Source organism: Sinocyclocheilus grahami, unplaced genomic scaffold (assembly GCF_001515645.1).
Source record: "Sinocyclocheilus grahami isolate Dianchi unplaced genomic scaffold, SAMN03320097.WGS_v1.1 scaffold550.1, whole genome shotgun sequence".
NCBI lineage: Eukaryota > Metazoa > Chordata > Actinopteri > Cypriniformes > Cyprinidae > Sinocyclocheilus > Sinocyclocheilus grahami.
The window spans coordinates 139,669-157,714 of NW_015505729.1; the positions used below are offsets into that span (position 1 = coordinate 139,669).

General features: G+C 40.0%; 1 protein-coding gene across 1 annotated transcript in view; it reads right to left on the bottom strand.

The window, feature by feature from the left end:
* The window catches only part of csmd2 (CUB and Sushi multiple domains 2), a 294,566-nt gene that overhangs the window by 125,689 nt on the left and 150,831 nt on the right, over positions 1 to 18,046 (bottom strand). The window contains exons 10-11 of the mRNA XM_016238904.1: positions 6,458 to 6,561; positions 5,609 to 5,721 (exon numbers count right to left, since the gene is read on the bottom strand). Coding sequence (XP_016094390.1) covers positions 5,609 to 5,721; positions 6,458 to 6,561 — 217 coding nt within the window. The remainder of the gene's footprint in view (positions 1 to 5,608; positions 5,722 to 6,457; positions 6,562 to 18,046) is intronic.

Consider the following 18,046-nt stretch of genomic DNA (forward strand, 5'->3'; position numbering starts at 1 on the left):
GAATTCTGCTGTTTACCAAAAAATCCTGAAGGAGAATGTCCGGTCATCTGTTCGTGACCTCAAGCTGAAGCAAACTTGGGTTCTGCAGCAGGACAATGATCCAAAATACACCAGCAAGTCCAACTCTGAATGGCTGAAGAAAAACAAAATTAAGATTTTGGAGTGGCCTAGTCAAAGTCCTGACCTGAATCCTATTGAGATGCTGTGGCATGACCTTAAAAAGGCGGTTCATGCTCCAAATCCCTCCAATGTGGCTGAATTACAATTCTGCATAGATGAGTGGACCAAAATTCCTCCACAGCGCTGTAAAAGACTCATTGCAAGTTATCACAAACACTTGATTGCAGTTGTTGCTGCTAAGGGTGGCCCAACCAGTTATTAGGTTTAGGGGGCAAACACTTTTTCACACAGGGCCATGTGGTTTTGGATTTTGTTTTCCCTTAATAACAGAAACCTTCATTTAAAAACTGCATGTTGTTATATATATATATATATATATATATATATATATATCATCTGTGTCACCATTTCTATATCAAATCTGCTGGAATCAAAAGATTTTTCCATAATCACACACACCTACACATAGTATATAAGCCTTATACTCTTTTACGTCTTTCCAACTCACTCCATCTGACAGCAAAGCATATTCATGCAAACTACCTCCATTGCTGCCCCAATGGCATCTGTGAATGGCTTTCTCTCCTAATGAATTGCCTTTTTTCACTCTGTTCCCTTATACCCTCACCTGTCTCAATATGTCAGGGCTCATTTAGAATCACAAGGCCAAAGCTAAAGAAAGAGGCCACTACTGAGAGAGAGATAGAGAGAGAGCGCTACAGGGAAGAAGAAAGTGAGATACATAGACAGACCTTTTTTCACATTTTCTGTTCTGATTATATACATAGTTTTGTCATGAAACTCTAGATGGCGCAGACTGATAGGTTCTAACTCAGTCTGATATAATCACATCATTATTCACATGGCGAGTGGTTCTAGTTGCATCAGCAGCCAATGAACCTGCTGCTCAACATTCAAATACTTGGCTAGTGCTTGCTGTAGCAGTTGCAGCGCGCTTCAGAAACCCTCCACCTTCCCCAGCTCCACCTGTATAGATCTGCTACTGCATATTTTCATGTATGCTTTATATGTGGGGTTATTGTACATGTTATATGTGCAGCAGCAGTATTTCTTAAATGCTCACAGCAGCATGTCTGTGGATGTATTGGCAGTAGCAAGTCTGTACTTGCTCTGCTGCAGCAGCAGCAGCAGCATAGCAGATCTACTCCGTCAAGACCAAACACATTAAAGGTGTAATAGGTGATTGTCTTCAGAAACATTTTTTGTTATGCTGGTTGAAAGTCTCTTCACATCCCGATAGCAATCATTAAGTTAAGTGGTCTAAATGTATTCATCTGTATTTATATATTTTGTGGAAGGCGTAGGACCAAGATATGTTCGTCCAATCAAAACGCTCGGTCCGAGTGTGACGCATGATGACGCATGATGTAGCCCAGCGATTAATCCAGTCCTTGCGCCCCCCGCTCTGCATATTTTGAATGTCTCGCTTAGTTAACACACCTGATTCAAATAACCAGCTCGTTAGAAGTGAGCTACGTGCATGAACTGTGTTCCGATCGATATGATCCCTACACAGTGTTCATTGCTCCCTCCTCACTGAGCGGGGGAAATACGTTGAAGTTTACTTCACTTCGGAACATGGGCTGGAATTGGGCCTATTGTAGTAATGTTGTCTCTGGTACTCTGGTCTGTGAGTGAGTGTATATGCATTCAGGGGGCGTGGCTTTGGACGGCGATTGCACGGAGGGTGGGACATTCGCTTTCAGTGCTATTAGGCTAAAGTTAGCATTTTCCAAGATCTCCTATTGCGCCTTTAATATAGCCATGTATATTACCATGCTAAACTATCTGAGAGTTGTCATGAGAGAACTACGCAATTCTTCAGATGTAATGTAGACATTGCACAATAAGTTAAATGGAGCTAACAGTACTATACTTTTATTGGTACACTATTAAAAATAAAACATATTTATTAGCATCTATGGTTCCATGAAGAAACTTTGGTATTTGTGGAACTTACAAACATACATACATACATAGATAGATACATACATATATTCTTCTATGGCAACATTTAATTGTTTATTTTGCTAGCCCAAACATCTCACTAATTGTACTGACCTCTTGATAGAGTTTGGACTTAGCATGTTACTAAGTTATAATGCTCTAACATGAATAAAATTGCATAGTGTTCACACACATATTTGATTTAAAAAGGTTTTTCTCTAATGCCTAGGTCACTTAAACACATCAGATGATGTATAAACATTTAGATGTGCCTTGATGCCAACCTCCACATACTGCCAGAGAAGGCAAAATTTTTCCAGTTCTGGACAGGTGACAGGCCTCTACCTGGACTGAATCTTTATCCTTTATCTTGGGATTTACATCTTGAGTTTACTTCTGACCATATCAATCAGTTAAGGCAAGAGGATTGTGAGAGAAAATGTCTCTTGAGCTGACAAATATTACGCAGCAAGTCATCCCTGTGGGAGTGTATGTATGCGTGATTCTTTAAGTGCCCCAGCTAACACTTTGTTACAGCTGTCTCCGGCTTGGTGACAAACAAACTGTCTCTGAGAGCCGACATGTGCACTTTCATAAGGGGCGACATTTGTTATTTACCCATTTCAAATTTCCTATGATTTATTCATGTCACTTTGATTTTTTTTTTAACTCTGAGAACACAGATGGAAGTCATTGATTTTCTAATGAAGGATTACTAATAATACAGGAAGGCACAAGTACTAATAAATCCATTCATCTTTACCCATCGTACGAGTTAAGAATTATTTTTCCCCCCAGCATGCACCTGGGGTCGGCAATAGGCTTCACTTCTTCTGTATTCAGCCATATTGCAGTGTGTATAACAATTCAAATCCTCAAAATGCGCTCTACAAGCAGAAGCAGCAGTGATACAGATCTGGATGTGCACATATAAAATATTAAGCAGCCTATCTGTTTTCAACATTGATAATAATGTTTCTTGAGCACCAAATCAGCATATTAGAATGATTTCTGAAGGATCATGTGACACTTAAGACTGCTGAAATTAGGTTTGCCATCACAGGAATAAATTACAGTTTTCAAAAACATTCAAATAGAAATCGGTTCTTACAAATTGTAAAAATATTTAACAATATTGCTGTTTTTACTGTATATTAAGCACAACATTAAAGAGACTTCAGGAAGACAACAGTAAATATTATGAAAACATTGACATGAACAGCTCCCTCAGCACACTACCATTCAACTTCTCTTTGGAGCTCCAGTTATGATTTATATTAATGCAGAAGATGCGTAGGAAAACAAAAAATGAGTGAGAAAATAATAATTTGAAAGCGACATTTTAAATGTGAATCCTCTAGTGAAGAGCAGAAGGGGATATGCCCCTGGCAAGCCCGCTTTCTGTGTGTCTTTTTTCTTTTTCTTTTATGGCTGAGATCAGATCGTAAATAAAAAAATAATAATAACGGAGTGTTTGTCATCAGTTATGATGCCCTGTTCTTAATGGAGCGTCAAATATGCTCGGACGTCCATTAGCCTCAGAGCAATGTAACATGCTGACATGTGGTATGATTAACCAGCAAATCTTGACATCATCTAACTTCTTTGCAGACTGTTGCACTGAAGATGAGGAAAACTCTCTAAAGTCCTGCACAGGCCTCAAATCTAGGCCCTAGCCCGCCCAGGACACTTAAGCCCCCGCTTAATTCTCAGCCTGAGTCCGACTGGAGCTTGTGACTGTTTTTTTTTTTTTTTCTCCTCCCCATTACACAGCCTACTGTTGCAGCCATTAAAATTGTTCCGTTTAGTTTTTAATGGCAAAGTAGTTATATTTATTTTAGTTTAGTTAGCTCGCGTGTGAGCTATGACATGAACATTGGCCTGAAGCCCAGCTCTAGGGGTGTAAATAAGTCGGGCCCCGTCGTGCTCGGGCTGAAATGCAGGGCTCTAAAACTCCCTGCTATTGTAAGCAATTTTGGATTGGAATGTACATATAGGCAATATAAAGCCAATGGACATACAACAGTAATCTTTTCTATTTGGTGGATTTTCTCAGTAAATATTGATATACGTGATTAGTTTTGATTAATTAAATTAATGTATCGCTATATCATGTACTTATGTATGGATCTAGCTTAAAACCAGCATTGTCTGCATTGACTTTCTGATCAATAAAATATGAAAATATGAAAAATCTGAGATGCAATAATTTAGGGGTGCATCTTGTCCCACAGACAGGAAGTTCAAAGAGAATCCTCAACTTAATTAAGTGTCTCTCATTGTTTTAATTATGTTGGGGGGTATGTACACTGCTCCACTTTCTTCTTCTGTTTTTGCAGTGGATAAAATGCATAAAAACTCAGGGCCTAGAGGCTTATTGTGTATCTGACAGCAAATATTGGTTTGTAATTTATGAAATGTGCCAGTCCCCCATGTGCGGTGCAATTCTGAAAGAGGGCCAGGATGAAAGCTCCGGTGTTTTCATTTCCAATCAGAGACTCTGAAAACTGAAAATTAGTAGCCACTCTTGCATGATATCCTCCCTGCCCCATGGCCCTCATTCCAACAAGGTTAAATGATCACAGGCTGCTTTGATGACCCTCACCACATGTGCAAAACTTATAATGGTGAAGTGAGAAATAGAAAATGAGGCTGTTTCTGTACACTCAGTAGATAGCAGTAAGCTACAAGAAAATTGAGAAATTTGCTCAGAGGAATTCATAAGGTGCGAGATTTGACTAGCTATGAGTATAACATCAATGTGAACGTCTGCCAATGAGCTTATTATAAAATGTCTGCTTCACTCTAAAAATTACATGCAATCAAGAGTAATTTAAGCAAAGAATAAATAAGCATTCAAAGGCTTTTCCTGGCCAGCTATCTGATTCATCTGAGACATAAGTGGTTATGGTGTTACAGAAAGAGAGGAGGGAAAAAGAGCAATGCATTTGTTGATTTCAGTGATAGATCATCAATGCAATGACAACTACGGTAAGAGTCTTCAACTGAGAATAGTCTATGACATGATAATTGCCAAATGTAGGAATGTTAAAAATTTTTTTGCATTACATTAAATGTGATATGTGAATAATATGTTAAATCATTCTTTATCACATTTATCAATACTTTTATTAAATTAAGATTTTTTTTTTTACATAGGAAACGTTGCATGACACAAATACATAAAAATAAAAAAATAAACATTTATTATTATTATTAGTAGTAGTAGTAGTAGTGGTTTTGTTGTTGTTGTTAAATATAAACAAATATCATTATTAACAATCTTTTTTATTATTATTTATGTATTTATTTTAATTAGCAATCTTTTTTATTATTATATATTTATTTATTTTCTCTCTATACTAAATGTCAAAATATCTTCTTCTGTGTTCAACAGAAGAAAGAAACTCATAGAGGTTTGGAACAACTTGAGGGTAAGTAGGATGACAATTTTCATGTTTGGGTGAACTTTCCCTTAAGATCGCTCTGAACCCAAATGCAAAGAATTTCCTTTACTTACCTTCGTAAGAAACCTTAAAGCCCAGGGAGCCACTTGTGTCATCCGTTTTAAAATTGAGCCACATCTGATGGCTGGTACTGACCACCAGATCTGGAGTTGTAGTCCCAGACAACCTTAAATCAAAATAAGACAGACAAACACTATAAAACATGACAATAAAACAGTCATTCTTCACTTTCAATATGCGCTCTATCATTTGGCACCTCTCAGGGAACATAGGGAGTTCCTTCATTCCCCCGGCACTAGCCTTCAGGGACCTGCGGAATTGGTCCATAAGGGCATATGAGACCTGCTAATTAAGCACATTAGACCATCAGGGGACTCTGAGTAACCAGAGAGAATGTGCCCAGGGACACCAGCCATTCAAAAGGAACACAAGCACTTGTACACCTCTGCCAGAGAGCGCACATAAAATGGCATCGATAAAACTTTATGAAGACCATAAATTTCAGCACAATTAATAACAACACACTCAGCAACGTTTCCGGAGCATCTGGTGCGAAAATCTGCATTGTGGGGCATCAACGTGTGATGTGGTTTTGGAGCAGGAGTGTTCTTGTTCTAACATTGAGACTCATAGCGATTGACAATAAAGCTTGGGGTATTTCTGCAGTACACTTCTGCTCAGAGGGCTGATGAAATGAGATGAAATAGAGGGGGGTTAAAGGAAGAAACGGCAGAGGAGGAGAGAACGTAGGGGCTGAAGAAAGAGAGGAACGCTGAGAGATGAAAGAAGATGGGGAGGAGGTTTATGCACACAGAGAAGAGATTTTAAGAGTGGGAGACACAGCCTGGGAGGAGTTTGAGAGACGACAGAGAAGAAAGCAAAAGAGGAACAAAAGTACTCACACATGAAAGACTGTCCGCTGATCGCCGATTACAGCTCCATCTCCCACAGTTAGAGTATCGTAGCCCCGCTCTAAGTCAAACTCCTCAAAAGTCAGCTTGATCACCTACACACACAGAGAAGAATCAGAGTCAGCTTTCTGAACTTGGTTGGAAAAACAGCGAAGCAGTACTTTTTTTTTTTTCTTAAAATCATTTGGTTCATCATATTACTCCTTCCTTTGAATAAATAAATAAAATTCTTGTGGACAAGTAACCTAATTATAACACCAGACATTTCATAATATTTTGATATCAGTACTTTTCAGATTGCACACACTAAAAGAGGAGAAAAACTCTCTCTGTGGTTGTAGACAAAAGCAAAGAAAGAATTTATGCATTTGAGTCGAAGGTGCATGTTACTCATTCTTCTCCAAGATGAAAACAAGTCTGCAGAATTGTTTATACAAAAGGAGAAAAGTAAGAGTTATGGAAAGATGAACAATTAAATATAAATGTTTATTGCTGATAAACACTAAAAAGAAATACTGTGAAAAAAGTATGAATACAAATTAACAAAAAAGTGCTGTCTATTCTCCCTTTTCAAATTGGCTGCCACATTTCCAACAAATTCTTAATGCTTTTGGAGTGCCCAGAGACCAACTCCTAATGAAAAAGCTTATATAAATGCAAATTGCATTCTGTCCTATGGTAAACACACTCTGCAACAAAGAGTGGCATGGGTGGACTGGCCACATTCTACGTCACACTGGCAGTGTACAAGATTTCATCCTCATTTACCTCCTCCGAACCTTTCTTTTCTCAATCCACCCGCTCACCTCGAGTGAATCCCACTGTGTCCTGTGCGGTGTGTATGACGATGAGCGACAGCACTTTGGGCGGGGCGACCCTCAGTTGACTCACTGAGTGATTATGATGCAAAGGCTGATCCCAGCAAGTCAATACTCTGAGGCAGAGCATGAAACGTGACCATCACGCCACACTAAGACCTTCTTTATATAAAGTCACACAACAGAACTCAGAGAACAAATAAGGCATTACAGAAAGTGATTTGATAATGTTTAGTCATCAAATGATTGCATAGAGGATGAAGATCTGTCTCTTAATCTAGCAAACTTTGCATAATTATCATAATGTGATTATATTACATTGCACACAGCTGCCTGTGATTGAGTTTTTTTTTTGTCCCAAAACAAAAGTGTAGCATTTGGACCAATCAGACACACAACTTTTTGTTATATTTAACAAATAATATCGAACTCCCCATCACCTAACCAAATGGCCAATTACGAGGGTCTATGGACCCTTCCCCCGAAATGCACCTAACACCTCAGAAAAGCAGAACAGTCAATAATCATGCAGATTTATGTTACAAACTTATAGAATTGTACAGTAAGAAGGTTATTTCCTTTAACCAGGAAATTAACGTTCTTAGAATTGACAAGACGGTTGACCCTGAGTGGTCAGCTAAATATCTACAGTGGATCTAAAATATGAATAGTTAATTATAACTAGTTATGGTTAATTATTCATATTTCCCCATGAGCTGATTCGCTACAAAAGCAAAAGCAAATATTCTACATGCTAGGTAAAATTAAATTAATGCAAGAGCAAACTGAAGTATTTATACAAATATTTGTCATACATGTTGATCATTTGACAGTATATAAAAGCAGATTAATTATTTGGTTAAAAAAATTACACATTAATTATTAAAAGCAGCATTGTTTTTAAAAGGAAAAAGTATTGCAAATAATACATTACATTTGTAAAATATAATTTTAAATATTATTACTATTAAAATGTAGATTTGTTTCTCCCCTATAGCTAAGTAAAAAGAGTGCAGCATTTTTCTTGAGCATATTTTAACAGTTTCAATATCCCAGTGACCGGAAATTCATTCACAGCACATATGAGAGAGCCTGAAAATAAAATAAAAAATATAAAATAAAATAAAATAACCACTATGACTGTTAGAAGGAGGGAAATATTGGCACAAGTGTTAATTTTGTCAGATATTTTTAGTTTATTCTTAGTCTTTTAAATTGTTCTTAGTCTTGGTCATGTGCCAAATGTACATTTTAGTTATTACATATTTAGTCAACCTCATCCTGTTTTTGTTTTAGTCGACTAAATGTCTGGGCATTTTAGTCTAGTTTTAGTCAATTAAATTTTAGTCATATTCCATCATGCTGTATAATGGTTAAACTGATACAAATTATTTTTGCTAAAAATTATAACCGTAATGATTGTTGTCATTTGATAAATTTATTTTTGCATTTCAGGTATTGCACTTTCACCAATAAGCACAAATCAATAGAATGTGGACACACACGCATGGTTTATTTTACCTCATCTATTATACTAATTTATTATAGTCTATTTATTATATAAATAAATATCAAAACGTATGCACTCTCTCTGCCTATATAATAAAAACTGGTAAAACAAACAAAAAATAGTATTTGAATTTGAATACAGTGAAATTCCTAATAATTTAAATAATTCCAAATGACATTAATGTTTCTCTATTAAAACAACAGCAGTTGAGTAAGTGTATTCAATTCAGCAACCACAATTGCAAACAATATGAATGACACTTTCATTTAAGCTGAACACCTCACACGGAGATCGCTAAACTCCAGCTTACTTGTTTGTCGGCGTTTTCAGATCATCATCAGCGCTTCCACAATGAAGAGCGAGCATGTGCGCATGGTTACTAGATTGCAAAAAAATAAGCAAAACACTGAGCAGAAAATGTAGCCTTTTAACAGACAAGCTCTGATTTGGGGATTTAAATTCTTGATATCTGGCAACCGCACACATGAACGCACACATAGAGGCGTGTACAGCAGTTCGCAATAATTCACAGTTATCATTTATTAACCTTGTCGTCTCGTCATCGTCTTGTTTCAGTCATGGGGAAAAAAGCTCATAAACAAACATTTTTCGTCATAGTTTTCGTTAACAAAATTAACATTGACAAACCAAATAACAGCACAGAATATATAAATTAATTAATAAATAGTAAGAAATCACTCCCAATGCTCTCGGACAAAAGCCATTGTGAATGCGGTTTCGCAGCTGAGAGCGATAATGCTCAAAGACTACATAGCAGGGAGCGGGACTTGTTAAGAGGAATGAGGCTTTTTGTCAAAATATAAGTCCCTGCAGAAGTGAAGTAGCAGATAATACCAGTCCGCTGAATGATGATAGCGCACAGAACAAAAGAAGGGCTGATAATTAAAATAGAAGAGGACAACAAAAGCAATCAGCCATGTCTTCTCATGAGCAACTCATTCTCTATTATTATGCCTTCTGGGGATCCTCCATCTAAGGCAGAAACACAGTCTAGACTCTGAGCTAATGTTTGTCTGTGAGCGGGGGATTCAGCCCGGTACAGTTCCACATGCTGCCTTCCCTGCAGAGTTCTATCTCTTTCTCTCATTCATTAGCTCCAATTTCAGCCATTTTCCAGCACCCGTCATTAGGCACCACGGTTGACGTAAATAGAATGGACATCTATGAGTAGCAAGTTCATCTTTAACTGTAGCTCCGGGGAATCTGGTACTGAGGCATTACAGACTCTGCTCCATCTGAACTTCAGTATGTTACTTGTTTTAGTTGATTAAACATATCACACTGTTAACCAAATGTCATTATATTTCCCTAGCACTTCATATAAGCACTTCAGTCGTTTATTAAATTTGTCCACCATATGTCAACTTATTTATTGTGTTTAACGACATTTTGGGATAGAAACAAGATTTATAACATGTTTGGAATAAAATGACAGGGCCTGTGGTTTAAACCACATGTACATTTTAAAGGCCCATACAAATTATGCAACAGTATGTGCATAATTGTACATCATTTTATATCTCCACAAGAATTTCTCGGTCACTACCATCAAAAGTCTGGTGTGAGCAATAGGGGTGCTCCGATTGATCGGCTACCGATCACAATCGGCCGATAATCCTGTTGGGATGATTGATCGGCGGGCTCTAAAAAGGCCGATCTAAAAACAAACGATCTCAAGCTGATGACGCTGACGTGAGAGGTTTGGCACGGCATGCAGCGTCACCGTCTCAGTCTCTGTCCGGAGCGGGTGAAATAATTATAATGCTGAAGGTAAGATACCCACCTTCATATTTCTTCATTAAATAACTTATAAAGTAATTTGAAAACCTTGTGTGAGATGTAATTTCACAAACAGCGTAAGTGAATCACCGCACACGCACGCTCTCTCTCTCCCTCTCTCAAATTACGCAAATGGCTTCAAATCACCACACATCGCATCTGTCAATAAGCGAGCTGCACGCTGCACAGTTGACACAGGAATTATCACTTGCACAATTGAGGCAGTGTTGTCATTAAAGTTTATAAATTGCATTTCTTTTTAATTCTTGCCAGTGTTTAACCATTCAGCACTCTCGCGCTTTCCTGGAGACCGTACGCTCATGCACACTCGCAGCGCATACACATAACGGCAGGTTCACATTACTCCGTTTGCAGTGCGTATGCGGTGTGTATTTTTTCTGCGCTCTTGTTAACGGATCAGAGCATTCACACTGCACACAGTTGCGGTCCGTCAGTGCGTTCCAGGAGCGGTGCGTCTGCAGCAGTGCAGAGATGGTTTCCGCACCGAGTCTATTGCTGCACTGCAAGTGAAGAATTAAAGTAACATCGCATTGTTTGCAGTAAACATGAACATGGATTGACACGAAAATGTAGTAATTGCACCATAAATGCATATTATTAAAGTCTACTGTGTTTCACAGTCAACACATATGGCTTGTTGGCTAGGTTTAAAGAAAGGTTGGCACTTTTAGATAAAGAAGGCAATAATAGACAACACTCGTGGAGGTAGGAAAACAAAGTTCTTTATGAACGGCAGGATTGCTTGTAATAAAGTGCAGTGCAAAAGAAAAGGCAGTAGAGCCAACTATTTCTGTCTATGGTAAGTTTGTGATAACGTAAGAAAAGTAGTTTTGCCACTTGCTGGAGCAACTTAATATATAAATCTAGAAGTAGGCTAAATGCAAAAGTAAAACGTTTTGAATAATGTGTTGTTTATATTTATTGTGTTTAGACATGTCTGTGAAAGATTGTATTACTGTACTGTGTAAAAAAAAAAGAAAAAAAAAAAGAATTGCAATGCTGAAAAAGCATTTTCAGTGACAATGTTTGGATTTGAAATCAAAATAATGGATAAATGTTGTGTTTGTGGTAAACAGTCACGGGTCAGTAGCGGAGCCAAGAATAGAAAATAAGTCGTTATAACGAGAAAACAAGAAGGGAAAAAAAAAATAATGCATACTTCCGTAGGTATCGGTGATCTGTATCGGCAGATACTGCTTTCTGTGATCAGCGATCGGTGTTCGGCCTCAAAAATCCTGATCGGAGCACCCTTAGTGAGCAAGATGTTTTTTTTTGTTTTTTGTTTTTTTTATAGATATTAATTAATTAATTATTATTATTAATTAATAATAATTACTTTATTTAGCAAGGATGCATTAAATTGATTAAAGTGACAGTAAATACATTTATAATGTTAAAAAAGAATTCAGTTTTAAATAAATGCTTTTCTTTTTTAAGAATCCTAAAAAATTGCATCACAGTTTTCACCAAAAAATAAGCAGCACAACTTTTTAGCATTTATAATAAGAAGAAATGTTTCTTGAGCAGCAAATCAGCATATTAGAATGATTTGTCAAGGATCATGTGAAACAGAAGACTAAAAAAATCTGTTTTTTTGGTAATATATTGAAAATTGAAAACAGTTATTTTGAATTGTAATAATATTTCACAATATTACCGTTTTAACTATTTTTGATCAAATAAATGCCGTTTTGGTGCACATAAGATACTTCTTTCAAAAACAAAATCTTACCAGCCCCAAACTTTTGAACAACAGAATATGTACATAAGTACATCATTTCAGCACCAAGTGAAACCACTCCTACATCCCCTTGGCGAATATGTATTCATCTAATACCCAAAAAACTAAACATGAGTAAAGGTTTTGGTAAGAAGGTTTGGTGTCTGTAAAGAATCACAACATTTTTCCTACAGTCACCTTATTTATAGCAACATAGTATTCTTATAACATTAAATCCTCTGTTAAACAGCTAAGTGCAAGTGGTCACATCTCAAACCAACTCCACTGAATGACACAGAAGCTGATATGTCAGACAACTCCATCAAACAAACCAGCGCTTAGATATATACAGTAGTTGCTTCCACCACAATTTAAAGCAAAAAATAAATACTTCACCTTTAAATATTCATTATGCATCAACAAACGCTAAATTATGTTAAATTCTAGCTAACTGTGATGTTAAAGGCTTTAACAGCTGCTGGGATCTCTCCACACTGGGAGAGTCTTTGGCTCAGGCAGCAAACCAGCTGCGGCGAAATCAAAACCTCATTGTCAGGTACATTTCATACGGCCCCAGTTCTGGCTCAGTCTCACAGCTAACATCACGTTTTTCCCCGGTACTATTGTGTCAGAGCAAAAATAGAATGTCATTACGGTTGTAAAGAGCAAAAACAACAATGTTCACACACAATCTTCATCTGTGCCCTGCTCTCCAGCCGTGACAGTGTGAAGCAGAACTGTCCTTTACTCACAGGATGAAATAGCGCACTGGGTGGCAGAAAAAAAAGCAGGGGGCACTGATAGAGCCACTTCACCCCGTTCCATTTGCCCTCCATCTCTCGTTCCCCTTCTCTCCCAATTGAGTCATGGTGATGAGGGGAGAGATTTGTAAAGCCATTTATTTGAACCTAGATAAAGAAAATCTGGCAAGCGAGTAAGAAAATGGCCTTGAACTTGACGCCAAAGTCATGACACAGAGCGCCACAGTTTTTGTCTCTACTGTGGTGGCTGCTCAAATGTAGCTTTTTTATCTTCCATTCTCCTTTAATATAACCATCAATGCTTCCTTTTTTATGAATGTGTAGATAACTGTATATTGCACATCATCTCTCGATATCTGTGTATCCTTTTCCCCGCAACCTGCAGTTATTAGCAGGCCCACATGGAAACTGTGCCCACAGAAGACTCCTTAAATTTCCTTAAGAGAGTTTACAAAGTTTTCCCTGTGTGTTTGTTTATTAAATATTCGGGCTAATTTGAAAATGCCTCCAGTTTCCAATAAGATTAGCTCTATGTGTACTATAATTCACTACTATTCGGGGTCAGTAAGATTTTTTTTTAACACTTTAAAATTAATACTTTTATTCAGAAAGCACACATTAAAATGTTAAAAATTGACAGTAAAAATGCTTATAATATTTAAAAAAAACATATTGCAAATAAATGAATCAAAGAATCCTGAAAAACATGCATCAGGGTGTCACGGTTCATGGGTCCGGACGGTCTTTCTGTGTCTTGTCATGTGGTTGTATGTGCGTACGTCATTCGTTAGTGTTTGCAGCTGGCGCTCAATCAGAGCGCGCCAGCTGCAACTCGTTAACGAGTCCTATATAGGGCACTCTGTTCAATGTGTGTTTGTCGGTTCGTTATCCTCATGTTCCTGTCTCCTTGTCAGTCTCTGTTTCCAGTTCTCGCTCAGTCAGGGTACAGATCTTCAGCCTTCTCCTTGGTTTGGTCAAACGCAGTGGAGGAAGGGATTTCTCTGTGGAGCTCTGATTCGGACCTGGACCCGAGGATTATCTTTGTTGTCTCCGTTGTTTGTGATTACAAATAAACCTTACCTTTTTGCACTCGCACTTGGATCCTGACTCTTCTCTGCCGTGACAGAACGAATGATTCTTTAGCAGCCAAGATCATCCGCCCCTCTTCATCTCCGGCCGGTGCGGGGTTCTTTTTCGTGAAAAAGAAGGACGGCTCTCTTCGTCCCTGTATTGATTATCGGGGCTTAAACGACATCACGGTGAAGAATACTTACCCTTTACCGTTGATGTCGTCGGCTTTCGAGCGTCTGCAGGGGGCGTCATTTTTCACGAAATTAGATCTCCGCAATGCTTATCATTTGGTTCGCATAAGAGAGGGGGATGAATGGAAAACCGCTTTTAATACCCCCAGGGGGCACTTTGAATATCTTGTTCTTCCTTTTGGCCTTTCCAACGCTCCCGCGGTTTTCCAGGCACTCGTTAATGACGTTCTGAGAGATATGCTAGATCAGTTCATTTATGTTTACCTGGATGACATACTGATATTTTCTCGTTCTCTCCAGGAACATGTTCAGCACGTCAGACGAGTGCTTCAGAGGCTGTTAGAGAATGGGCTTTTTGTCAAGGCGGAGAAATGCGCTTTCCATGCACAGTCTGTTCCTTTTTTGGGGTACATCATCTCGGCCGAGGGGGTGCGCATGGATTCTGAGAAGGTTCAGGCTGTGGTGAATTGGCCAACCCCAGATTCCCGCAAGGCCCTGCAGAGGTTTCTGGGCTTTGCCAATTTCTACCGGCGTTTTATTCGCAATTTCAGCCAGCTAGCTGCACCTTTGACGGCCTTAACCTCCACCAAGACTGCGTTCAGGTGGTCTAGTGCAGCGGAAGCGGCATTTTCCAAACTGAGAGGCTGCTTCGTTTCAGCTCCCATCCTCATAGCCCCTGATCCTTCCAGGCAGTTTGTGGTGGAGGTTGACGCGTCAGAGGTGGGGGTTGGTGGGGTACTATCCCAGCGTTCTCCCACGGACGGCAAGGTGCACCCCTGCGCGTATTTTTCTCACCGTTTGTCCTCCGCCGAACGTAATTATGATATTGGTAACAGAGAGTTATTGGCAGTCAAGTTGGCCTTGGAGGAGTGGCGTCATTGGTTGGAGGGTTCGGGGGTTCCTTTTGTCGTCTGGACAGATCACAAGAATCTTGAATACATCAAGTCCGCTAAGAGATTGAACTCTAGGCAGGCTCGGTGGGCTCTTTTTTTCGGCCGATTCGATTTTTCCATTTCTTACCGTCCTGGTTCTAAGAACATCAAGCCGGATGCGTTATCCCGTATTTTTGATCATTCGGAGCGCCCGTCCCTGCCCGACCCCATTGTGCCAAGGAGACTTTTTATTTCTGCGGTCACATGGGAGATCGAGTCTAAGGTCCGCACGGCCTCTCAAGGGGTAACGCCCCCGTCCGGGTGCCCACCGAACCGGTTGTTTGTGCCAGAGTCCGTAAGGTCCGACGTTATCCGATGGGCTCATTCCTCCAAGGTAGCCTGTCATCCTGGGGTGAGACGTACCATGTTTCTGGTTAAACAACGGTTCTGGTGGTCAGGTATGGCTCGGGACATTGGTTCATTTGTTTTGGCCTGCTCCGTCTGTGCTGTTTCTAAGTCTTCCAATCGCCCCCCCGCGGGTCTTCTCCCGCCGTTGTTGGTTCCTTCGAGACCCTGGTCCCATGTTTCGCTAGATTTTGTCTCGGGTCTTCCCCCTTCTCAGGGGAACACGGTGGTTTTGACCGTGGTGGACCGATTCTCGAAGGCAACTCATTTCATTCCTCTGCCCAAATTACCCTCAGCCAGAGAAACAGCGGTTGCTGTCATAGATCACGTCTTTCGTTTACATGGCCTCCCGGTAGACGTGGTCTCTGACAGGGGGCCCCAGTTTGTGTCCAAATTTTGGAGAGAGTTTTGTAGGTTGTTGGGGGCGACGGTTAGTCTTTCTTCCGGGTTTCATCCCCAGAGTAATGGTCAGACAGAGAGGGCCAACCAAGATTTGGAACGAGTGTTGCGATGTTTGGCTTCTCAGAACCCCTCCTCGTGGAGCCAGCAACTCTCATGGGTTGAGTACGCACATAACTCATTACCAGTCTCTGCCACGGGCCTGTCTCCGTTTGAGTGTAGCTTAGGGTACCAGCCACCACTTTTTCCCAGTATGGAATCCGAAGTCGCGGTCCCCTCTGCCCACGCATTCGTCCAGAGGTGCCGTCGCACCTGGAGCAAGGCCAGGGTGACCCTCCTCCAGGTGGGGGCGCGCACCAAGGTCCAGGCCGATCGCCACCGGTCGAAACCTCCCGTTTACGTCGTCGGTCAAAAGGTGTGGCTTTCAACCAAGAATATTCCTCTCCGATCCGTCAGTAATAAGCTTGCTCCCAAATTCATTGGCCCGTTTACTGTCACCAAGATTATTAGTCCGGTGGCAGTCCGCCTCAAACTTCCTCCAGCGTACAGGAGAATTAATCCGTCGTTTCATGTATCCAAAATTAAGCCTGTTTTTCATTCAGCCATTAATCCGCCAGTCCCGGTTCCTCCACCGCCGCGTCTCGTAGACGGGGAACCAGCCTATTCGGTAAAACGTATTCTGGACTCAAGGCGGAGGGGAAGAGGATTTCAGTACTTGGTGGACTGGGAGGGTTACGGTCCGGAGGAGAGAAGTTGGGTACCTGCTAGGGACATACTGGATCACTCTCTTATCGATGAATTCGATCGACAGGTCGGTCTTCCTGGGAATGTCAGGAGGCATTCCTAGGGGGGGGGGTACTGTCACGGTTCATGGGTCCGGACGGTCTTTCTGTGTCTTGTCATGTGGTTGTATGTGCGTACGTCATTCGTTAGTGTTTGCAGCTGGCGCTCAATCAGAGCGCGCCAGCTGCAACTCGTTAACGAGTCCTATATAGGGCACTCTGTTCAATGTGTGTTTGTCGGTTCGTTATCCTCATGTTCCTGTCTCCTTGTCAGTCTCTGTTTCCAGTTCTCGCTCAGTCAGGGTACAGATCTTCAGCCTTCTCCTTGGTTTGGTCAAACGCAGTGGAGGAAGGGATTTCTCTGTGGAGCTCTGATTCGGACCTGGACCCGAGGATTATCTTTGTTGTCTCCGTTGTTTGTGATTACAAATAAACCTTACCTTTTTGCACTCGCACTTGGATCCTGACTCTTCTCTGCCGTGACACAGGGTTTGCACACAAATATATATATATATATACAGAGCGAGAGAGAGAGAGAGCAGCTCAACTGAATTTAACTGATAATAATAAGCAATTACTGAGCATTAAATCATAATATTAGAATGATTTCTGAAGGATCATGTGACAATGAAGACTGTAATTATGATGCTGAAATTCAGCTTTGCCATCACAGAAGTAAATTACATTTTAAAAATATTAAAATAGAAAAGAGTTAAAGTATTATAATAATATTTCACAATGTTGCTGTTTTTACTGAATTACTTGATCAAATAAATGCAGGCTTGGGAAGCTTAAGAGACTTCTTTCAAAAAATGTACTGACCCTCTTTTGAATGGTAATGTGCATTTTACCATATTTAAATCAGATTTTCCCATTAAATCAGAACAGAAAAGGCAAAAGTCGTCTATGGGTTTTGCCTCGGCCTAATTATTGTTTTACTTCAAATGACATGTTCTGATACTCAAGTGTGAAGCTATGTTTCAGCAGCGTGCAAAGAAGCATTTACCTTGGAAGGGTCCGAAGCTGTGATGATCCAGGTGCAGTTAGCATTGTTGTCATATTGTACTGGAAAGTTTGGGGAGGTGATGATGCCACTAGGGCCACGGAGCTGACCACCACACATAGGAGCTGAAAGAAGAGGGAGACAGTATGTTAAAGAGCAAATCATGTAGTGAAACAACATCTCATCTATGAAAGATCTAAGGTATTGGGGGGGGGGGGGATATTTTC